The sequence below is a fragment of the Mesoplodon bidens genome (assembly GCF_964165515.1).
Source record: "Mesoplodon bidens genome assembly, chromosome: 3".
Lineage (NCBI taxonomy): Eukaryota > Metazoa > Chordata > Mammalia > Artiodactyla > Ziphiidae > Mesoplodon > Mesoplodon bidens.
This window is the reverse complement of record NC_138178.1, coordinates 82,665,047-82,691,243: the sequence shown is the minus strand read 5'-3', so window position 1 is coordinate 82,691,243 and position 26,197 is coordinate 82,665,047. Positions and strand designations below refer to the sequence as shown.

Here is a 26,197-nt window from a genome sequence, read left to right as displayed (position 1 = left end):
GGTGCAACGTCATGCCGGCCTCTGCCGCTGCAGGCTCGCCCCGCACTCCGTGCCCCTCCCTCCCCCCCGGAGCCTGAGTGAGCCAGAGTCCCCGAAGCGGCTGCTCCTTTAACCCTGTCCTGTCTGAGCGAAGAACAGACGCCCTCCGGCGACCTACACGCAGAGGCGGGGCCAAATCCAAAGCTGAGACCCGGGAGCTGTGAGAACAAAGAAGAGAAAGGGAAATCTCTCCCAGCAGCCTCAGAAGCAGCAGATTAAAGCTCCACAATCAACTTGATGTACCCTGCATCTGTGGAATACATGAATAGACAACAAATCATCCCAAATTGAGGAGCCAGGAGTCAGTGCTGTGCCTCTGAGGTGGGAGAGCCAACTTCAGGACACTGGTCCACAAGAGACCTCCCAGCTCCACATAATATCAAACGGTGAAAATCTTCCAGAGATCTCCATCTCAACACCAGCACCCAGCTTCACTCAACGACCAGCAAGCTACAGTGCTGGACACCCTATGCCAAACAACTAGCAAGACAGAAACACAACGCCACCCATTAGCAGAGAGGCTGCCTAATATCATAAAAAGTCTGCAGACACCCCAAAACACACCACCAGACGTGGACCTGTCCACCAGAAAGACAAGATCCAGCCTCATCCACCAGAACACAGGCACTAGTCCCCTCCACCAGGAAGCCTACACAACCTACTGAAACAACCTTAGCCACTGGGGACAGACACCAAAAACAACGGGAACTACGAATCTGCAGGCTGCAAAAAGGAGACCCCAAACACAGTAACAAGCAAAATGAGAAGACAGAAAAACACACAGCAGGAGAAGGAGCAAGATAAAAACCCACCAGACCTAACAAATGAAGACGTAATAGGCAGTCTACCTGAAAAAGAATTCAGAATAATGATAGTAAAGATGATCCAAGATTCTATTTCCAAGATCCAAAATCTTGGAAATAGAATAGACAAAATTCAAGAAACAGTTAGCAAGGACCTAGAAGAACTAAAGATGAATCAAGCATCGATTAAAAACACAATACATGAAATGAAAAATACTCTAGATGGGATCAATAGCAGAATAACTGAGGCAGAAGAACGGATAAGTGAAGTGGAAGATAAAATAGTGGAAATAACTGCTGCAGAGCAAAATAAAGAAAAAAGAATGAAAAGAACAGAGGACAGTCTCAGAGACCTCTGGGACAACATTAAACACACCAACATTCGAATTATAGGGGTTCCAGAAGAAGAAGAGAAAAAGAAAGGGACTGAGAAAATATTTGAAGAGATTATAGTTGAAAACTTCCCTAATATGGGGAAGGAAATAGTTAATCAAGTCCAGGAGGCACAGAGAGTCCCATACAGAATAAATCCAAGGAGAAATACGCCAAGACACATATTAATCAAACTGTCAAAAATTAAACACAAAGAAATCATATTAAAAGCAGCAAGGGAAAAACAACAAATAACACACAAGGGAATCCCCATCAGGTTAACAGCTGATCTCTCAGCAGAAACTCTACAAGCCAGAAGGGAGTGGAAGGACATAATTAAAGTGATGAAGGAGAAAAACCTGCAACCAAGATTACTCTACCCAGCAAGGATCTCATTCAGATTTGATGGAGAAATTAAAACCTTTACAGACAAGCAAAAGCTGAGAGAGTTCAGCACCACCAAACCAGCTTTACAACAAATGCTAAAGGAACTTCTCTAGGCACGAAACACAACAGAAGGAAAAGACCTACAATAACAAACCCAAAACAATTAAGAAAATGGGAATAGGAACATACATAGCGATAATTACCTTAAATGTAAATGGACTAAATGCTCCCACCAAAAGACACAGATTGGCTGAATGGATACAAAAACAAGACCCATATATATGCTGTCTACAAGAGACCCACTTCAGACCTAGAGACACATACAGACTGAAAGTAAGGGGATGGAAAAAGATATTCCATGCAAATGGAAACCAAAAGAAAGCTGGAGTAGCAATTCTCATATCAGACAAAATAGACTTTAAAATAAAGTCTATTAAAAGAGACAAAGAAGGACACTACATAATGATCAAGGGATCAATCCAAGAAGAAGATATAACAATTGTAAATATTTATGCACCCAACATAGGAGCACCTCAATACATAAGGCAAATACTAACAGCCATAAAAGGAGAAATCAACAGTAACACAATCATAGTAGGGCACTTTAACACCCCACTTTCACCAATGGACAGATCATCCAAAATGAAAATAAATAAGGAAACACAAGCTTTAAATGATACATTAAACAAGATGGACTTAATTGATATTTATAGGACATTCCATCCAAAAAAAACAGAATACACATTTTTCTCAAGTGCTCATGGAACATTCTCCAGGATAGATCATATCTTGGGTCATAAATCAAGCCTTGGTAAATTTAAGAAAATTGAAATTGTATCAAGTATCTTTTCTGACCACAATGCTATGAGACTAGATGTCAATTACAGGAAAAGATCTGTAAAAAATACAAACACATGGAGGCTAAACAATACACTACTTAATAACAAAGTGATCACTGAAGAAATCAAAGAGGAAATTAAAAAGTACCTAGAAACAAATGACAATGGAGACACGACGACCCAAAACCTATGGGATGCAGCAAAAGCAGTTCTAAGAGGGAAGTTTATAGCAATAAAATCGTATCTTAAGAAACAGGAAACATCTCAAATAAACAACCTAACCTTGCACCTAAAGCAATTAGAGAAAGAAGAACAAAAACATCCCAAAGTTAGCAGAAGGAAAGAAATCATAAAAATCAGATCGGAAATAAATGAAGAAGAAATGAAGGAAACGATAGCAAAGATCAAAAAAACTAAAAGCTGGTTCTTTGAGAAGATAAACAAAATTCATAAACCATTAGCCAGACTCATCAAGAAAAAAAGAGAGAAGACTCAAATCAATAGAATTAGAAATGAAAAAGGAGAAGTAACAACTGACACTGCAGAAATACAAAAGATCATGAGAGATTACTACAAGCAACTCTATGCCCATAAAATGGACAACCTGGAAGAGATGGACAAATTCTTAGAAATGCACAACCTGCCAAGACTGACTCAGGAAGAAATAGAAAATATGAATAGACCAATCACAAGCACTGAAATTGAAACTGTGATTAAAAATCTTCCATCAAACAAAAGCCCAGGACCAGATGGCTTCACAGGCGAATTCTATCAAACATTTAGAGAAGAGCTAACACCCATCCTTCTCAAACTCTTCCAAACAATATCAGAGGAAGGAACACTCCCAAACTCATTCTACGAGGCCACCATCACCTTGATACCAAAACCAGGCAAGGATGTCACAAAGAAAGAAAACTACAGGCCAATATCACTGATGAACATAGATGCAAAAATCCTCAACAAAATACTAGCAAACAGAATCCAACAGCACATTAAAAGGATCATACACCATGATCAAGTGGGGTTTATTCCAGGAATGCAAGGATTCTTCAATATATGCAAATCAATCAATGTGATACACCATATTAACAAACTGAAGGAGAAAAACCACATGATCATCTCAATAGATGCAGAGAAAGCTTTCGACAAAATTCAACACCCATTTATGATAAAAACCCTGCAGAAAGTAGGCATAGAGGGAACTTTCCTCAACATCATAAAGGCCATATATGACAAACCCACAGCCAACATCGTCCTCAATGGTGAAAAACTGAAACCATTTCCACTAAGATCAGGAACAAGACAAGGCTGCCCACTCTCACCACTATTATTCAACATAGTTTTGGAAGTTTTAGCCACAGCAATCAGAGAAGAAAAGGAAATAAAAGGAATCCAAATTGGAAAAGAAGAAGTAAAGCTGTCACTGTTTGCAGATGACATGATACTATACATAGAGAATCCTAAAGATGCTACCAGAAAACTACTAGAGCTAATCAATGAATTTGGTAAAGTAGCAGGATACAAAATTAATGCACAGAAATCTCTGGCATTCCTATATACTAATGATGAAAAATCTGAAAGTGAAATCAAGGAAACACTCCCATTTACCACTGCAACAAAAAGAATAAAATATCTAGGAATAAACCTACCTAAGGAGACAAAAGACCTGTATGCAGAAAATTATAAGACACTGATGAAAGAAATTAAAGATGAAACAAATAGATGGAGAGATATACCATGTTCTAGGATTGGAAGAATCAACATTGTGAAAATGACTCTATTACCCAAAGCAATCTACAGATTCAATGCAATCCCTATCAAACTACCACTGGCATTTTTCACAGAACTAGAACAAAAAATTTCACAATTTGTATGGAAACACAAAAGACCCCGAATAGCCAAAGCAACCTTGAGAACGAAAAATGGAGCTGGAGGAATCAGGCTCCCTGACTTCAGACTATACTACAAAGCTAGTAATCAAGACAGTGTGGTACTGGCACAAAAACAGAAAGATAGATCAATGGAACAGGATAGAAAGCCCAGAGATAAACCCACGCACATATGGTCACCTTATCTTTGATAAAGGACGCAGGAATGTACAGTGGAGAAAGGACAGTCTCTTCAATAAGTGGTGCTGGGAAAACTGGACAGGGACATTTAAAAGTATGAGATTAGATCACTCCCTAACACCATACACAAAAATAAGCTCAAAATGGATGAAAGACCTAAATGTAAGGCCAGACACTATCAAACTCTTAGAGGAAAACATAGGCAGAACACCCTATGACATAAATCACAGCAAGATCCTTTTTGACCCTCCTCCTAGAAAAATGGAAATAAAGACAAAAATAAACACATGGGACCTAATGAAACTTCAAAGCTTTTGCACAGCAAAGGAAACCATAAACAAGACCAAAAGACAACCCTCAGAATGGGAGAAAATATTTGCAAATGAAGCAACTGACAAAGGATTAATCTCCAAAATTTATAAGCAGCTCATGTAGCTCAATAACAAAAAAACAAACAACCCAATCCAAAAATGGGCAGAAGACCTAAATAGACATTTCTCCACAGAAGATATACAGACTGCCAACAAACACATGAAAGGATGCTCAACATCTTTACTCATTAGAGAAATGCAAATCAAAACTACAATGAGGTATCATCTCACACCAGTCAGAATGGCCATCATCAAAAAATCTAGAAACAATAAATGCTGGAGAGGGTGTGGAAAAAAGGGAACACTCTTGCACTGCTGGTGGGAATGTGAATTCGTACAGCCACTATGGAGAACGGTGTGGAGGTTCCTTAAAAAACTACAAATAGAACTACCATATGACCCAGCAATCCCACTACTGGGCATATACCCTGAGAAAACCATAATTCAAAAAGAGTCATGTACCAAAATGTTCATAGCAGCCCTATTTACAATAGCCCAGAGATGGAAACAACCTAAGTGTCCATCATCGGATGAATGGATAAAGAAGATGTGGCACATATATACAATGGAATATTACTCAGCCATAAAAAGAAACGAAATTGAGCTATTTGTAATGAGGTGGATGGACCTATAGTCTGTCATACAGAATGAAGTAAGTCAGAAAGAGAAAGACCAATACTGTATGCTGACACATATATATGGAATTTAAGAAAAAAAATGTCATGAAGTACATAGGGGTAAGACAGGAATAAAGACACAGATCTACTAGAGAATGGACTTGAGGATATGGGGATGGGAAGGGTAAGCTGTGACAAAGCGAAAGAGTGGCATGGACATATATACACTACCAAACGTAAGGTAGATAGCTAGTGGGAAGCAGCTGCATAGCACAGGGAGATCAGCTCGGTGCTTTGTGACCGCCTGGAGGGGTGGGATAGGGAGGGCGGGAGGGAGATGCAAAAGGGAGGGGATATGGGAACATATGTATATGTATAACTGATTAAATTTGTTGAAAGAAAGAAAGAAAGAAAGAAAGAAAGAAAGAAGGAAAGAAGGAAGGAAGGAAGGAAGGAAGGAAGGAAGGAAGGAAGGAAGGAAGGAAGGAAGGAAGGAAAGAAAGAAAGAAAGAAAGAAAGAAAGAAAGAAAGAAAGAAAGAAAGAAAGAAAGAAAGAAAGAAAGCTCCCTAGGTAATTTCAATGCACAGCCAAAATCGAGAGCCCCAGGATTAGTCCTTAATAATACATTTATAGTTTTACCATATTAAGAAAACTTTATCACATATACATATATGCACAGCACATACGCCTTCACAGATGAATTAACAAATCATAAATCCACATGTGAAAACTTAATACTGAAGTGAAATTTAGGTAATTACGTGTTCATTTTCAACTGTGAGATAAAATGCCTACAAACCCAAATCACGTACACCCCTTCTTCTGATTTATCCCATTAATGCTCATGAAGGACAGACCTTGAAATCAAACAATCTGTTATTAGAGTGGGAATGTGGCTCTAGAAAATGAACATTCTGGATGCAGTTATTCAAGCAAATTGGAAGTTGGAGAATCCCCGCGTACCTGGGCTCTGCATGGGAGCCAAAAGAGATGCTGCATCTGGGCACGGCTCAATGGTACACCAGCTTTCTCGGTTTATCTGAAGAAAAAGAAAAAGAGATTGACTTTCAGACAGTGAAGTAGTGTGGGGTGTTTATACAGCTGTTGCAAGTATATCTACCACACCAACACTCCTATCTTTTTCTTTAATATTTTATTGCAAAGTGGGTAAAATTATGTCAAGAAAAAACCTTTTTCACAACACAACAAGGCACTCTATACTCAATTAAGACTCTAAAGAAACTGTCAGTAAAAGTTAGGCATATGGGGCTTCCCTGGTGGCGCAGCGGTTGAGAGTCTGACTGCAGATGCAGGGGACGTGGGTTCGAGCCCTGGCCTGGGAGGATCCCACATGCCGCGGGGCAACTGGACCCGTGAGCCGCGGCTGCTGAGCCTGCGCGTCTGGAGCCTGTGCTCTGCAACGAGAGAGGCCGCGATAGTGAGAGGCCCGCGCACCGCGATGAAGAGTGGACCCCGCTCGCCGCAACTAGAGAAAGCCCTCGCACAGAAATGAAGACCCAACACAGCCAAAAATAAATTAAAAAAAAAAAAGTTAGGCATATAAAAGCAAATGGAAAAAAGATATACAAAGAGGAAGATCATGGTTCAGGCCAATGGTGAAATAAAAAAGAAAAATAAGTTAACAAGTGAAAAGGATCAAATATTGAAATATGCATTTCACATCCTAGGTTGCAACTTAGAAAATGCAAAAATAATTCCTATTTATTCAAGAATTACTGTATGTTGGGCATCAGGTTAGGAATTCTACATATATTATTGCATTTAATCCCCACACTAGCTCCAAGAAGTTAGTAATATCTCTATCCAAAGAATAGCTACGCTTGGAGGAGTTGCTAAGGTAATAAATGACAGGACTGAGAATGGAATACAAACCTATGTGATTCTAAAGCATATTAAGAAGCACATACACCCGCCCTAAAACATTTTTTTTTTAATTTAGCCTTTACAACTCCAAACCATCTTAACATTATAACTTTCTACTTTCATTAGATTAAAAATAATGTAATTTTTAAAACTACCATTAGAGATTTCAACAGCCCTCTCTCAGTAATTGATAAAACAGGTAGACACAAAATCAGCAAGAATATACATAAAGAACTTGGAAAACATCATCAACCAATTTGATTTAATCAACATATACTGAGCCTTTTACCCAACAACAGAATACACATTCTTTTCAAATGCACATGGTATGTTCACCAAGATATAATATATTCTGTCGTATAACACAAGTCTCAAATTTCAGGATTAAAATCATATTAAACATGCTCTTTGACGACAACAATATCAAATTAGAAACAAAATCAAAAAGATATCTGGAAAAACCCAATATTTAAAAAAATTTTTAAAAACACTTCTAAAGGGCTTCCCTGGTGGCGCAGTGGTTGGGAGTCCGCCTGCCGATGCAGGGGACACGGGTTCGTGCCCCTATCCCGGAGGATCCCACATGCCGCAGAGCGGCTGGGCCCGCGAGCCATGGCCGCGGAGCCTGTGTGTCCGGAGCCTGTGCTCCGCAACGGGAGAGGCCACAGCAGTGAGAGGCCCGCGTACAGCAAAAAAAAAAAAAAAAAAAAAAAAACACTTCTAAAAAGAAATCTTAAGGAAACATTAAATATCAGAAAATATTTCAAGCTGAATAAAAATAGAAATACCACATATGAAAATTTGTGAGATACAGCCAAAATAATGCCTAGAGCAAAATTTATAATATTAAATCCCTATATTAGAAAAGAAGTGTCTCAAATCAGTGATCTAGGCTTCCACCTTAAGAACTTAAGAGAGCAAAATTAACACAAAGCAAACATGATAAGTAAAACAAAGAGCAGAAATCAGTGAAAGAGAAAATAGAAAAATAAAATCAATAAGATCAAAAGCTGGATCCTTACAAGATCAGTTTACTGATATCAGTAAAACTTTAACTAGATTGACCAGAAAAGAATTCTAAGTTAAAAATTACCAGCATCAAGAATTTAAAGGGGGACATCACTAAAGATCCTACAGACACTGAAAGGATAATAGGGAAATATCAGTATTACGAACAAGAAATACAACAAGTTAGATGAAATGGAAGCATTTCATGAAAGACACAAACTACCAAAATTCTTTCAAAAAGATACAGATAATCTGAACACCCTTATTCTATTAAAGACATTGAATACATAGTTTAAAACCTTCCTGTAAGGAAAACTCCAGGCCCAGATGACTTCAGAGGTGAATGGCACCAGACATTTAAGGAAGAAATAATAGCAATTCTACACAAACTCCTAAGGAAAACAAAAGAGGAGGGAACAATATACAGCTCATTTTATAAGCCCAGCATTACCCTGACACCAAAACTAGACAAAGACGTAAGAAAATTATAAATCAATATCCTCAGGAACATAGACAAAAAAATCCTGAACAAAAATTAGGAAACTGAATCCAGCAATATAGAAAAAAGATAAACATCATGACCAAATTCATCCCAGTAAAGCAAGGTTGGTTTAACATTTGAAAATCAATTTATTAACAGACCAAAACCTCCCACAAACTAATGATTATCAAGAGATGCAGAAAAGAATTTGGCAAAATTCAACATCTAAAACTCATAAAACACTGAAAACAGAAAGGAAATTCCTCAACCTGATAAAGGGCATCTATTTTAAAAATCCTGATACTTCACTCTGAGATCAAAAACAAGGCAAGAATGTCCACTCTCAGCACTGTTATTCAATATGTACAGGAGGTTCTAGCCAATGCAGTAAAGCAGAAAAAGAAATAAAATGCATAGATGTAGAAAAGAAGTAGTTTTACTACTTTATTCATAGATGGCATGATTATCTATGGAGAAAATCTCAAGGAATCTACAAAAATGCTACTAGAATAAACGAGTTTAGCAAAGCTGAAGGTTATAAAGTCAATGTACAAAGAAAATCAATACTAGTCCTATATGTTAGGAGTGAACAATTAAAAATTAAAGTTAAAAACAAAAGTAATACAATTTACAATAGCATCAAGAAATATAAAATAATTAGGCATAAATTAATAAAATATGAGCAAGACCTGTACTCTAAACACTGCAAAACACTACTGAGAAAAATTAAAGCAGTCTTAAATAGAGACACCATGTTCATAGATCAGAAAACTCAATTCTGTTAAATTGTTAATTCTCCCCAATTCATCACTACTTGATCTCAAGACTTACTATATATAAAGGCTTTTTGGGGAGACTGGTTCAGGATGGCGGAGTAAAAGGACGTGCTCTCATTCCCTCTTGCGAGAGCACAACTAACTGCTGAACAATCATCGACAGGAAGACACTGGAACTCACCAAAAAACATACCCCACATCCAAAGACAAAGGAGAAGCCCCAATGAGACAGCAAGAGGGGCGCAATCAATAAAATCAAATCCCATAACTGCTGGGTGACTCACAAACTGGAGAACACTTATACCACAGAATTCCACCCACTGGAGTGAAGGTTCTGAGCCCCACATCAGGCTTCCCAACCTGGGGGTCTGGCAACGGGAGGAGGAATTCCTAGAGAATCAGACTTTGAACAGTAGTGGGACTTGACTGCAGGACTTGGACAGGACTGGGGGAATCAGAGACTCCACTCATGGAGGGCACACACAAAGTGGTGTGTGCATCGGGATGCAGAGGAAGGAGCAGTGACCCCATAGGAGACTGAACCAGACTTACTTGTTAGTGTTGGAGGGTCTGCTGGGGTGGCTGTGGCTCACCATGAGGACAAGGACACTGGCAGCAGAAGTTCTGGGAAGTACTCCTTGGCGTGAGCCCTCCCAGAGTCTGCCATTAGCCCAACCAAAGAGCCTGGGTAGGGTCCAGTGTTGGGTTGTGTCAGGCCAAACAACCAACAGGGAGGGAACCCAGCCCCACTCATCAGCAGACAAGCAGACTGAAGTTTTACTGAGCTCTGCCCAACAGAGTAACACCCAGTGCTACCCACCACCAGTCCCTCCTATCAGGACACTTTCACAAGCCTCACAGATAGTCTCAACCATCAGCAGACAAGCAGACTGAAGTTTTACTGAGCTCTGCTCAAAAGAGCAACACCCAGCGCTACCCACCACCAGTCGCTCCTACCAGGAAACTTGCACAAGCCTCATAGATAGCCTCATCCACCAGCAGAAGCAATAAGAACTACAACCCTGCAGCCTGTGGAACAAAAAGCACAATCACAGAAAGACAGACAAGACGAAAGGGCAGAGGGCTATGAATCAGATGAAGAAACAAGATAAAACCCCCATAAAACAACTAAATGAAGTGGAGATAGGAAACCTTCCAGAAAAAGAATTCAGAATAATGATAGTGAAGATGATCCAGGACCTCGGAAAAAGAATGGAGGCAAAGATCAAGAAGATGCAAGAAATGTTTAACAAAGACCTAGAAAAATTAAAGAACAAACACCTAGAAGAATTAAAGAACAAACAGAAATGAACAATACAATAAGTGAAATAAAAAATACACTAGAAGGAATCAATAGCAGAATAACTGAGGCAGAAGAACGGATAAGTGACCTGGAAACAGGATGGTGGAATTCACTGCCACGGAACAGAATAAAGAAAAAAGAATGAAAAAAAATATAGACAGCCTAAGAGACTTCTGGGACAACATTAAACACAACAACATTTGCATTATAGGGGTCCCAGAAGGAGAAGAGAGAGAGAAAGGACCCGAGAAAATATCTGAAGAGATTATAATCGAAAACTTCCCTAACATGGGAAAGGAAATAGCCACCCACATCCAGCAAGCGCAGAGTGTCTCAGGCAGGATAAACCCAAGGAGAAACACACTGACACGCATGGTAATCAAAATGGCAAAAATTAAAGACAAAGAAAAATTACTGAAAGCAAACAAGGGAAAAATGACAAATAACATACAACTCCCATAAGGTTAACAGCTGACTTTTCAGCAGAAACTCTACAAACCAGAAGGGAGTGGCATGACATATTTAAAGTGATGAAAGGGAAGAACCTACAACCAAGAGTATTATACCCAGCTAGGATCTCATTAAGATTCAATGGAGAAATCAAAAGCTTTACAGACAAGCAAAACCTAAGAGAATTCAGCACCACCAAACAACAAATGCTAAAGGAACTTCTCTAAGTGGAAAACACAAGAGAAGAAAAGGACCTACAAAAACAAACCCATAACAATTAAGAAAATGGTAATAGGAACATACATATCGATAATTACCTTAAACGTGAATGGATTAAAATGCTCCAACCAAAAGACACAGGCTTGCTGAATGGATACAAAAACAAGACTCATATATATGCTGTCTACAACAGACCCACTTCAGACCTAGTGACACATTCAGACTGAAAGTGGGGGAATGGAAAAAGATAGTCCATGAAAACGGAAATCAAGAGAAAGCTGGAGTAGCAATACTCATATCAGATAAAATAGACTTTCAACTAAAGAATGTTATAAGAGACAAGGAAGGACACTACATAATGATGAAGGGGTCAATCCAAGAAAAAGATATAACAATTATAAATATATACGCATCCAACATAGGAGCATCTCAATACATAAGGCAACTGCTAACAGCTATAAAAGAGGAAATTGATGGTAACACACTCATAGTGGGGGACTTTAACACCACACTTACACCAATGGACAGATCATCCAAACAGAAAATTAATACGGAAACACAAGCTTTAAATGAAACAACAGACCAGATAGATTTAATTGACATTTATAGGACATTCCATCCAAAAACAGCAGATTACACTTTCTTCTCAAGTGCGCTCGGAACATTCTCCAGGATAGATCACATCTTGGGTCACAAGTCAAGCCTCAGTCAATTTAAGAAAATTGAAATCATATCAAGCATCTTTTCTGACCACAGCGCTATGAGATTAGAAAACAATTACAGGGAAAAAAACATAAAAACCACAAACACATGGAGGCTAAACAATACGTTACTAAATAACCAAGAGATCACTGAAGAAATCAAAGAGGAAATAAAAACATACCTAGAGACAAATGACAACGAAAACATGATGGTCCAAAACCTATGGGACGCAGCAAAAGCAGTTCTAAGAGGGAAGTTTATAGCTATACAAGCTTACCTCAAGAAACAAGAAAAATCTCGAATAAACTATCTAAACTTACACCTAAAGGAACTAGAGAAAGAAGAACAAACAAAACCCAAAGTTAGTAGAAGGAAAGAAATCATAAAGACCAGAGGAGAAATAAATGAAATAGAAACAAAGAAAACAACAGCAAAGATCAATAAAACTAAAAGCTGGTTCTTTGAGAAGATAAAAAAATTGATAAACCATTAGCCAGACTCATCAAGAAAAAGAGGGAGAGGACTCAAATCAATAGAATTAGAAATGAAAAAGGAGAAGTTACAACAGACACTGCAGAAAGACAAAGCATCCTAAGAGACTACTACAAGCAACTCTATGCCAATAAAATGGACAACCTGGAAGAAATGGACAAATTCTTTGAAAGGTATAACCTTCCAAGACTGAACCAGGGAGAAATACAAAATATGAACAGCCCAATCACAAGTAATGAAATTGAAACTGTGATTAAAAATCCCCCAACAAACAAAAGTCCAGGACCAGATGGCTTCACAGGTGAATTCTATCAAACATTTAGAGAAGAGCTAACACCAACCCTCTCAAACTCTTCCAAAAAAGTGCAGAGGAAGAAACGCTCCCAAACTCATTTTACGAGGCCACCATCACCCTGATACCAAAAGCAGACAAAGATACTAAAAAAAGAAAATTACAGACCAATATCACTGATGAATATAGATGCAAAAATCCTCAACAAAATACTAGCACACAGAATCCAACAGCACATTAAAAGGATCATACACCATGATCAAGTGGAATTTATCCCAGGGATGCAAGGATATATGCTAATCAATCAACATGATACACCATATTAACAAATTGAAGAATAAAAACCATATGATCATCTCAATAGATGCAAAAAAAGTGTTTGACAAAATTCTACACTGATTTATGATAAAAACTCTCCAGAAAGTGGGCACAGAGGGAACCTACCTCAACATAATAAAGGCCATATATGACAAACCCACAGCAAACATCATTCTCAATGGTGAAAAACCAAAAGCATTTCCTCTAAGATCAGGAACAAGACAAGGATGTTCATTCTCACCACTATTATTCAACATAGTTTTGGAAGTCCTAGCCATAGCAATCAGAAAAAAAAAAAAAAGAAATAAAAGGAATACAAACTGGAAAAGAAGAAGTAAAACTGTCACTGTTTGCAGATGACATGATACTATACATAGAGAATCCTAAAGATGCTACCATAAAACTACAAGAGCTAATCAATGAATTTGGTAAAGTTGCAGGATACAAAATTAATGCACAGAAATCTCTTGCATTCCTCTACACTAATGATGAAAAATCTGAAAGAGAAATTAAGGAAACACTCCCATTTACTACTGCAACAAAAAGAATAAAATACCTAGGAATAAACCTAACTAGGGAGACAAAAGACTCTTATATGTAGAAAACTATAACACACTGATGAAAGAAATTAAAGATGATATAAACAGATGGAGAAATATACCATGTTCTTGGATTGGAAGAATCAACACTGTGAAAATGATTATACTACCCAAAGCAATCTACAGATTCAATGCAATCCCTACCAAATCACCAGTGGCATTTTTTATGGAACTAGAACAAAAAAATCTTAAAATTTGTATGGAGACACAAAAGACCCCGAATAGCCAAAGCAGTCTTGAGGGAAAAAAACAGAGCTAGAGGAATCAGACTCCCTGACTTCAGACTATACTACAAAGCTACAGTAATCAAGACAATTTGGTACTGGCACAAAAACAAATATAGGTCAATGGAACAGGATAGAAATCACAGAGATAAACCCACGCACCTATGGTCAACTAATCAATGACAAAGGAGGCAAGGATATACAATGGAGAAAAGACAGTGTCTTCGGTAAGTGGTGCTGAGAAAACTGGACAGTTATATGTAAAAGAATGAAATTAGAACACTCCCTAACACCATACACAAAAATAAACTCAAAATGGATTAGAGATCTAAATGTAAGACCGGATACTATAAAACTCTTAGAGGAAAACATAGGAAGAACACTCTTTGACATAAATCACAGCAAGATCTGTTTTGATCCACCTACTAGAGTAATGGAAATAAAAACAAAAATAAACAAACGGGACCTAATGAAACTTAAAAGCTTTTGCAAAGCAAAGGAAACTACAAACAAGACGAAAAGACAACCCTCAGAAATGGGAGAAAATATTTGCAAATGAATCAACAGACAAAGGATTAATCTCCAAAATATATAAACAGCTCATGCAGCTCAATAATAAAGAAACAAACAACCCAATCCAAAACTGGGCAGAAGACCTAAATAGACATTTCTCCAAAGAAGACATACAGATGGCCAAGAAGCACATGAAAAGCTGCTCAACATCACTAATTATTAGAGAAATGCAAATCAAATCACCTCACACCAGTTAGAATGGGCATCATCAGAAAACCTACAAACAACAACTGCTGGAGAGGTTGTGGAGAAAAGGGAATCCTCTTGCACTGTTGGTGGGAATGTAAATAGATACAGCCACTATGGAGAACAATATGGAGGTTCCTTAAAAAAGTAAAAATAGAATTACCATATGACCCAGCAATCCCACTACTGGGCATATACCCAGAGAAAACTGTAACTCAAAAAGACACATGCACTCCAATGTTCACTGCAGCACTATTTACAATAGCCAGGTCATGGAAGCAACCTAAATGCCCATCGACAGACGAATGGATAAAGAAGACGTGGTAGGGTTTCCCTGGTGGTGCAGTGGTTGAGAATTTGCCTGCTAATGCAGGGGACACGGGCTCAAGCCCTGGTCTGGGAAGATCCCACATGCTGTGGAACAACTAGGCCCGTGAGCCACAGCTACTGAGCCTGGGTGTCTGGAGCCTGTGGTCCGCAACAAGAGAGGCCGTGATAGTGAGAGGCCCGTGCACCGCGATGAAGACTGGTCCCCGCTTGCCACAACTAGAGAAAGCCCTCGCACAGAAATGAAGACCCAACACAGCCAAAAATAAATAAATTAATTAATTAATTAACTTACAAAAATGAAGATGTGGTACATGTATACAATGGAATTACTCAGCCATAAAAAGGAATGAAATTGGGTCATTTGTAGAGATGTGGATGGATCTAGAGACTGTCATACGGAGTGAAGTAAGTCAGAAAGAGGAAAAACAAATATCGTATCTTAACGCGTATATGGGGAACCTAGAAAAATAGTACAGATGAACTGGTTTGCAGGGCAGAAACTGAGACACAGATGTAGAGAACAAACGTATGGACACCAAGGGGTGAAAGCGGCAGAGGTGGTGGTGGGATGAATTGGGAGATTGGGAATGACATGTATATACTGATGTGTATAAAATGGATAACTAATAAGAACCTGCTGTATAAAAAAATAAGTTAAAAAAAAAGTACTTTTAGAAGTTTGGTTAATTTCCCAAAACGTAGAGATAGTGAAGGTTTTAGTTCACTGAAGTATTTGTTTTTGTATTGTTAATAGCTTTAGCTTTTAGAATGCTAAAATTAAAAAATTTTAAACTCAAAAAAAAAAAAAGGGCTTCCCTGGTGGCACAGTAGTTGAGAGTCCGCCTGCCGATGCAGGGGACACAGGTTCGTGCCCCACTCCGGAAAGATCCCACATGCCGTGGAGCAGCTGGGCCCATGAGCCATGGCCACTGAGCCTGCGCGTCTGGAGCCTGTGCTCCGCAATGGGAGAGGCCACAACAGTGAGAGGCCCGCGTACTGCAAAAAAACCCCCAAGAAACAAAAAGACACAACAAAAACAAACATTAAATAAAATTCACGTCCCCCCCGCCCCGCAAAAGCTATATTGTGACTTCCCTGGTGGTGCCGTGGTTAAGAATCCACCTGCCAATGCAGGGGACACGGGTTCAAGTCCTGGTCTGGGACGATCCCACTAAGCCCATGCGCCACCACTACTGAGCCTGCGCTCTACAGCCTGAGAGCCATAGTTACTGAGCCTGCGTGCCACAGCTACTGAAGCCCGTGCACCTAGATCCCATGTTCCGCGACAAAGAGAAGCCACTACAAGGAGAAGCCCGTGTACCACAACAAAGAGTAGCCCCTGCTCGCTGCAACTAGAGAAAGCCCACATGCAGCAACAAAGACCCAACGCAGCCAAAAATCAATCAATCAATTTATTTTTAAAAAAGGCTATATTAATAAAGCCAGTTTGGTACTGGTATAAAGACAGGCATACAGATCGAAAGAACAAGAGAGAATCCACAAATAGACCTTCACAGATATGACCTATTCATTTTTGACAAAGATGTCTAGGTATTCCAATGAGGAAAGAATAGGTTTTTAACAAATGATGTTGCAAAAATTGGGTGTTCATGTGAAAACAAACAAGTAAATCTCCCCCAAATCTCAAACTTTATATTGTCTATAAAAATGAGCTCAAAATATATCTAAATGTTCAACTTAAAACAACAAAACTTCTAGAAGAAAACAGGGGAATGTTTTTTGTGACACTGGGTTAGGCAAAGATTTCCTAGCATGCATTAAAAAAGCATGAAAAAAACCTTGTAAATTTGACTACATCAAAATTCTTTTAAAGTCTTGCTCCTCAAAAGGCATTGTTAGGAAAATGAAAAGGCAAGCCACAGACTGGAAGAAAATATTTACAAAACATCTATCTTCTAAAGACTGGTAATTAGAATATTAAAATACACATAACAACAACAACAACAACAAAACCTCTTACAATACCGTAAGACAAACATGCTTTTTCACATAGGCAAAAGATTTGAATAAACATTTCATCAAAGAAGATTATGAATGGTAAATAAACACAGGAAAAGATGCTGAACACCATTAATCATCAGGGAAAATTAAAACCACAAGGAAATAACAGTCTACAGCCATTCAAATGGCTAAAATTAAAAACTGGTAACTCCAAGTGTTGTCAAGATGGAGCAACTGAAACACTGCTAACATTGCTGGGAGAATGCAAAATAGTAAGTCACTTTAGAAAGCAGTTTAGCAGTTTCTTAGAAAGTCAAACATATATTTATAGACAACATAGCAATAAATTCCACTGTGGTATTTACCACCCCAAAAATCAAAATATACCTTTACACAAAGACTTTTACTGGAATTTCATAGCAGCTTAATTCATGATAACCCCAAACTGAAAACAGCCCAGACTGTCATCAATGGGTAAACGGATAAACAAATTGTGATACATCATTCAATGCAATAGACTCAGAATCAGAAGGAATGAACTACCGATACAAACAACATGGACAAATCTCAAGATCACTATGTTAAATTAAAAGAAAAAAGCCAGACAAAAAGACTACCTACTGTATGGTTCCATTTATATAATACCTTAGAAAAGGCGAAATTAATACAAGAAAGCGTATTAGTGATTAACAGGGACTGGAGGAAGAGGCTGACTGCAAGGGGACAGGAGGGAACTGTAGGGGTGATGGAAATGTTCCTATCATGACTGTGGCAGTGATTACACAATTCAAACATTTGTCAAAACTCATCAAACTGTGAACTTAAATTGGTGAGTTTTATTGTATATAAATTATATCACAATAAAGCTGAAAAAATGTATCCCCAAAAGAGAAGTATAATATTATATTTTAGTTTTTACCACTCCCAAACACCTTAACATTATAATCCTCTAGTTTCATTAACACTGAAACAGTCAGTGGCTTCTAAACAATATAAGTAGGAGTATCCAAACAAATCACCAAGTAGTTGAATATTTATAATGCTCAAAGATGATTTTACTTAACAGTTTCTACAATATCATGTGTACCTACTGGTAAATTTCTGATCTTTGGTGAGAAGATACTGAACTATAATTGGTGAGAAGGACCAACAGTTTTACTAAGTATGCTACGTGGGATAAGGTAGAAAGCTATGGGACATTCTGTCAAATTACAACTGTGTGACAAAGAAGAAATGCAAGGAATTAGGCTGCTTGCAAATAACCATGAAACGAAGCACCAAATCATTTGCTCGTTTCAGCTCTTTTACCATTAGAGAGGAGAGGAGGTGGGGACCAGGGGCCATCGATGTTTCAATTCCTGGTGTGTTACAAAATGATGCCAAAAATTTGAAAGTGATCTTGAATGGAAAAGAATCTCCAGCAGGTTCCCTGGGATTATGCAAAATATCCCCTTTCAAAATGCAATCTGAATATGCCTAAGGAAGAAACCTCAAATTCAGTAATGTTAACAAACCCTATCCACATCTTTCAAAGAATTGAAACAGCAAATTTTCTTAAAAAAAAAAAAAAATCTTCCATTTAGAGAAGGATTTTCTTACCGTGAACTGCATCTCATTTGAAATGAGCCAAAGTTCACTTCCAGTGAAGTAAGTTTCTCTGTTAACAGGAAGAGCAAGAGTCCAGAATTGCTGTACTTTTGCTCCATGAATACAGCAACAAATTTAAATAGGTAACAGAAATAAAAAAGCAGATCCTTTAAAGAGTGAAGAATGCCAAGCCCCTCTGCATTATCAGGACATTGCTCTCTCCCCTTCCATGACCTTCAACACCTCTTCAGTCAACATTTTAGGAAACTTTGTTAAAATTCTTTATCTGAGAATGTTTTTCATCACCTTTTCACACGTCATTCCACAGCCAATAAGTAAACCGAACATTCTTGCCTTCAATATTTGAGGGACTAATACTCTACACTTTTCATGTAATTTTAGGCATTTGCGTGTTACAGAAAGTGAGTTATACATTTTGCAAAATAAAATATAATGTAAACAATCCATAAATATTTATTTAAAATAATGTATTATTTAACAAAAATAAAAATATTTAAGAGTATTACTTAAAATAATATATAATAAATACTGAAAGAAATTAAAATTAAATCAAACCTCTAACTAAATACACTAATTTCTGAATAACGAAGATGAGAACATATTAGTGATGGGAGGCAATTCCCCATGGGTCTCCCCTTTTTCTGCATGTCTTGTGAGCAAAGGACACTGACTGTTTCAAGAATGTCTATGTATCAAACAGCCTTGGAAGACAGAGATATTGCTTTTTTCTGAAGCAAAGGGCAGATGTGTTGCATGAGGTCAAAGGTCAGGTAGGCTTACTGCCCAATGTAAAAATTCCAGTTTCCTACGGTTGGGGTTCCTCAGCTGTGACAGAGCATCTATCTGGGCCCCTCCGTATTGCCCCCGTGAGACTAGGGAAGCAAGAAGAACCAACGAGAAGCTGATGCTCATGGTGCTTTTTGAACGATGAGTAATAAATTCATCTGTCTCTGACCCAGGAGTTCCGTGACTTCAGCCAGCAGCCATGAAACTGTCAGGCTAACTTGGTACCTTACAAGCAGGGTAAAATCTCAGACCCATCACATTTTGACAAATTAGTCTATATTAAACAGTATTAAAACACTTAAACACAGCGGCAGCCAAAAATCTCTTGATATGATCACACCTATGTGGTGAAAAACTCTAATCTGATTCAATTTTTCACTGAGTGGTTATGCTTGAATAATCATAAAGAGACAACTAATATCCATTTTAATTTTTCTATAGCTTCCTGAATTTTCTTTAATGACTGTGTTACTTTTTAAAAATTTTTATTTTTATAAACTTGGATAGTACAGAGTTCTCATACACAGGGTCTCACCAGTTTCTTCAAACCAACACTGGTACCCTACTATTAATTAAATTACAGACTTTGGATTTCATTCATTTTTCCAATAATCTTCTTTACTGTTCCAGGATCCAATCCAGGATACCACATTGCATTTTGTGTGTGTATGTGTGTGTATAATTTTGCATTTTAAGACCTTTACTGAAATGTAATTCATGTACTCTCAAACTCACCCATTTAACAGAGCTGTGTAACCATCACCACTAACTAATTTTAGAATATTTTCACGGCACCAAAAAGAAACTGAGTAGTAGTCACACCCCACCCCAAACGCAGTTCTAGGCAATCAGTAATCTACTTTCTGTCTCTATGGATTTGCCTACTCTGGACATTTCATATAAATGGAATTGTACATTATGAGGTCTTTGGTGACTGGCTTCTTTCACTTAGCAAGAGGCTTTCAAGGTTCATCCGTGTCCTAGCATGTATTAGTACTTAATCTTACTGCCAAATAATGCTCCACTGTATAGATATGCCCAGGTTTTATTTATTTATTCTTCAGCTGATGGACATTTGGGCTGTTTTCACTTGCTGGCTGTTACAAATAATCCTGTTGTGAATAACCATATTCAAGTTTTTGGTGGACGTGTTTCATTTCTCTTGGGTATACATCTAGGAGTAGAACTGTTGTGTCATATGATAACTTTATGTTTAAAATTTTGAGGAACTGCCAGACTTTTCCAGAGTGGCTGCACCAGTTGACATTCCCACTAGCAACGTATGAGTGTTCTAATTTCTCCACACCCTTGCCAACACTTGTTACTGTTCTTGTCTGTGTTTTGGTTGTACCCAAATTAGCAGGTATGAATGGTACCTCATATGAGTATATGATATATACTTCCAACCTTCCATTCTTTTAAAATGGAAAATATTTTTTAATCTATTGGTTACTTTCTAGGAAAGGAAGATTCTATAAAGACACAATGCTAAGCACCCTCAGATTTGTTTCCTTCCTTCTTTTATTAAAAAAAAAAAAGTACTAAATAGGGACTTCCCTGGTGGTCCAGTGGTTAAGACTTCACCTTCCAATGCAGGGGATGCGGGTTTGATCCCTGGGCCGGGAGTTAAGATCCCACATGCCTTGTGGCCAAAGAAAATAAAACGTAAAACAGAAGCAATATTGTAACAAATTCAATAAAGACTTAAAAAAAAAAAAAAAGTACTGGGCTTCCCTCGTGGCACAGTGGTTGAGAGTCCTCCTGCCAATGCAGGGGACACAGATTCGTGCCCCGGTCCAGGAGGATCCCACATGTCGCGGAGCGGCTGGGCCCGAGCCATGGCCGCTGAGCCTGTGCGTCCGGAGCCTGTGCTCCGCAACGGGAGAGGCCACAACAGTGAGAGGCCCACATACCGCAAAAAAAAAAAAAGTACTAAAACCTTCTGTGGATCAAAACATTGTGTCAAGCCTTAAAAGCAGGAGTAGTAAAAGAACTGAGTCCTCAAAGAACTCATAGTTTATGTGAGAGAGACATGGAAATGTTAAGTAAATAAGTGTTCCATAGCATTTTGCACACATCAGGCACTGAAATGTGTGCTGACTTGGACAAGGTGTGCTGTGACCAACAGAAATGGGAATTAGAGTGAATGGGATACTCTAACGACAAACCATACTTGAAATGCTTTATACATTTCTGCCCAGGTCACAAATGTGACATACAGAGACACTGGGCCAGAATAACAACTCTTCTCTTTCACTTCATACAAGGCATTGCACAATATATAGAGGGGGGAGGTCAGAGATTGCCACGCCCTTGTAGAAGCAGAAGAATTCAGAGAGTTGAGTTTCACAGAAGTTAAGGAAGCAGAGGGCTGAAAAGAGAAGGTAGGTCCACAGTGCCAACTGCTGCTAAGAAGTCAAAACTGATAAATTTTTGAAAGGAAATTACTGAATTGGGCAACTGTGAGGTTTGTGGTGAGTTTGGAAAGAACAGTTTTAACAAGACAGGTGATACCAGAATTAAAACTGTAAAACATCTCCTTATATTTCTAAATTCATGGTACTTTAAAGTTTGCAAAGTATTTTGTCACCTAGATTTGACCTTTCTCCTGTCCCACAAGGAGGCACATTACCATTTTCAAGAAGAAGCCACACACTCAGTGAGGCTAGATTTGGGGATGGTATAGCTGTGTGTGAACTATATTGTACTGGTAACTTTATCTGCTCAAAAGACTGTAAGCTTCTTGAGAACTGAATCCCACCTTTTACTCAACGGATCTCCCAATGGGTAGATGGTAGATGCTTAGCGAATAATCTTTGAATTCCTTATTGTCAATGATTTTACAGAGAACTATAAGTTGGGAGAAACTTCTGCCTCCCTTTACTAGCTCCATTAAAGGGGGACGGGGGCACATCCCCCTTTAATAAGAGACTCAAAGGAGGTAACACAGCACTTAGAGACCGAGTGAGGACCCAGTTTTCCTCACTTCCAGTCCAGCGCTCTTTCCCCACCCCTGCAAATGTCTCTTCTTATTCTTAACTTTGTCTCAGAATTCAAATATTGTTTAAACAATTTTTAATAGCAATATGAAATTGGATAAGTCTGGCAAAGTGCATTTAACATCTCTGGAGAAGATTTGTTGGAAAATAGAGTCAACGTTCAATTTAGACCAAAATATTTAGAAAATAAAGTATTATCATAATGCAACAACTAAAATACGGAACTGTGGGTGCCGATATTCTGAACATTGAAATGCTGTAATTGAAAGAAATGTTTTTTGTTTGTTTTGGCTTTGTCTATTTCAAGGAGCCTGCATTTTCAATCACTAACAGTTAATTACCAATGATGTACTGAGAAGGCTCACTGTCTCTAACTACACAAAAAACTTCAGGAAATCTGGCAATGATGCAGTTCCAGTCGGTTTCTTCTCTGGAATTAGGACTCATTCACAAACACTGAAAGTAAAACCTATACTGAAAATTAGTAAATTTCAGGTAAATCAAAGACTTCCTCACCAGGAAAGGATGGGGAAATCTAGCATAACAAGTCTTCCTAGAACTATCTTGCTGATTCATTCACACATTGGCCAGTCAGCTTTTGGGGAGTACTGTACCCACTTTAGGCAAGGAACAGTGTCAAGGTACAGCAACAGAAAGACGAATCATGATCCTGATGACAACTGGCACAATAGGTCCCACAGTTTTAAAGTATGATGGAGCTCAGTTCATTTAAAATGTCAAGGGTTACATCTGCCTCCACATCCCAGGATGACACACGTAAAACCATACGGGTCTAAGGATTATCAGACCCCATGAAATAACTCCACAAACTGGGGACTACAGGTTGGGAAACAGACTAGATTGTGAAATACAATAGGTAAACCAGTACCTGAAACCCAGAGAGGTAAGGAAGTCTCTAGTATAAAAAAAGATAATTTCTGGCTCAGAGATTTGGGAAAAGCTTATTAACAAAGCTGGTGGTATACGAGGTAAGCCCTACGCGGGGGAGGTGTGCTTAAAAGAGAGAGATGGTACGGCAGGGCACTCCAGCCACGTGACAATGAGGATGAGCAAACAGTCAGGACGCTTCAGAGCTGGAGTGCACAGCCTTTGGTGGCACAGACTCCTTCAAGAATCTGAGGGAAGCCATGGACCCCTTCCCAGAAACATACATGTATGTGTCCAGTCAGTGGTTCTGGAGCACAGCTTTACAACTCAGAGCAGAGACTTTTCCTTAGATGTTTCTGAGGAGCACGAAAAGCCCAAGAGTGTCCAGAAGTATAAACTGAGGAAAGAAGAATAATGGGAGATATGGCTTTGTTCTTTACCAGGGTGGACCCCTCTCCCCAATTATATAAGCAAGGGAGTGAAAAAAAAAAAGCAGTATTATACTAGGAAAACAACTGTAGAAATGTACAGATAAAATCAGACAGTGGGGAGGAAAGAAGCAGCACGGGACATCCAGGACACACAAGACCAGTCAGGAGGGGCCCAGACTGCTCTGGTCTGGAGACAGCGTGTGCCTGGACTGGGGACATGGCCTTTGGAGCACAGAAGCAGCAGCAAGTCAGCAAGCTGGTACAAAGGGCAGAACCCACAGAAATGAGAGAGAAAGAGGAACCAAAAATCCACAATTTAACAGACTTAGGAAATCCAGAGGAGATGATGATGGTGCCTTCTATTTGACTGTGTTGAGTTTTAAGTGTTAAGATGTCTTCCAAACGGTTAAACAAAGTTATGGTTATTGAGAGAAAGGTTGGAACTGTCTTCATCTGTTCTTGAGTAAAAGGTGAAAAGGATGTGTAAGAGAGTAGAGGAAGAACACACCAAGAGAAAAGACACACTGAAGGCAGCACACATGTTAGATAACACACATCTACAGATGAAGCAGCTTGGAAAGCTGGCTTCTTACAAACATAAACAGCATAAAATTGAGTGTGGATTAACAAAATGCAAATAAATCAAAACCACAGTGAGATACCACATCACACCCGTCTTAGAATGGCTGTTATTAAACACACACACACACACACACACACACACACCACACCAACAACAACTACCTCCAGAAAATAACCAGTGTTGGTGAGAATGCAGAGAAACTGAAAACTTTGTGCACGTAAACTCTTGAGAATGTAAAATGGCACAGTCACTGTATACAACAGTAAGGGGGTTCCTCCAAAACTTAAACAGAATTACCTTATGATCCAGCAATTCCATTTCTGGGTACACACCCAAAAGAACTGAAAGCAGGGACTCAAACAGATATTTGTATACCAACGTTCACAGCAGCAATATTCACAATAGACAAAAGGGGAAAACAACTCAAATGGCCATCAACAGATGAATGGATAAACGAAAGGTAGTACGTACATGCAGTGGAATGTTATTCAGCCTTAAAATAAGGAGAGAATTGTGACACATGCTACAACATGGATAAACCCTGAAGACCTTATGCTAAGTGAAATAAGCCAGTCACAAAAAGGACAAATACTGTAAGATTCCACTTATATAAGATACCTAGAGTTGTCAAATTCATAGAGCCAAAAAACAGAATAGTGGTTGCCAGGGACTGGGGGAAGGGGGAAATGAAGAGTTCTTGTTTAGCAGGTACAGAATTTCAGTTCGCAAAGATGAAAAAGTTCTGGAGCTGGACAGTGGTAATATAATAGCTGCACAACAATGTGAATGTACTGTTAATGCCACTGAACTGTACACTTAAATGTGGTAAATTTTATGTTATGTATATTTTCCTGACCCCCCCCCCCAATAAAAGGGAGTGTGCAGCAGTTAGAGAGAAGTGAGCTTGTTTAGAGAAAAGAAGCCGCACAGTCAGAAGGAGTGTTGGTAATCTGGGCCAGATGCTACCAATCATGGTCAATGCCATTAACCAGAAGACAAACTCCTTATGCACGGAGTGTGGAAAGAATGTCAAAACATGTATCAGCGTTTTCAACCACATCCTGTGTACAGTAATAGCAACACCAAGCAGATCATATTCATGTGTGAAAGATACTGTGCTTATTATACATAAGTAAGCTGTTTAAGAATAAACTGGATTACAAAACATCTCTCCCTCCTTCTGCCCGGTTTCAGAATCACTGATGTGACAGATACATTTACCCTGGTCTTGGGTCTATTTTTCAACAACTCCCCTGTTTCTCACTCACACAATGAGATAACTTAAAGGCCACACACACTACGTGGCTCCACCTGAAACATTGTCAGAGTGCCTGCTATGGGCCAGAGAAAATGCCAGGCCCTGATTATATACATGATAACACACCTCTTCTCATGTTAGTCTCTTTTCCAAAAGGTGACTTCTAAGACTCAGGTTTCTACATTACTGGATGATCACCTGGTTCTCTGTATTACCGACACTCTTCTTAGCCAGCCCTGAGACTAGGCTTGGAAGAAGATTCTGATCGCCAGCAGAATTAGGAGACAAACCAGAAAGAAACAGCAGTGTTGAGATTGCTAATAATTTGAGCTTAAGAGAAAAACAAA

At 38.7% G+C, this 26,197-nt stretch overlaps 1 protein-coding gene across 10 annotated transcripts in view; it reads right to left on the bottom strand.

Moving 5' to 3' along the window:
* The window catches only part of LOC308614814 (A-kinase anchor protein 13-like), a 360,148-nt gene that overhangs the window by 102,978 nt on the left and 230,973 nt on the right, over window positions 1-26,197 (bottom strand). For all 10 annotated transcript variants that reach the window (XM_081229549.1, XM_081229552.1, XM_081229551.1 and 7 more), the window contains one exon: window positions 6,462-6,537. In XM_081229549.1, coding sequence (XP_081085675.1) covers window positions 6,462-6,537 — 76 coding nt within the window. The remainder of the gene's footprint in view (window positions 1-6,461; window positions 6,538-26,197) is intronic.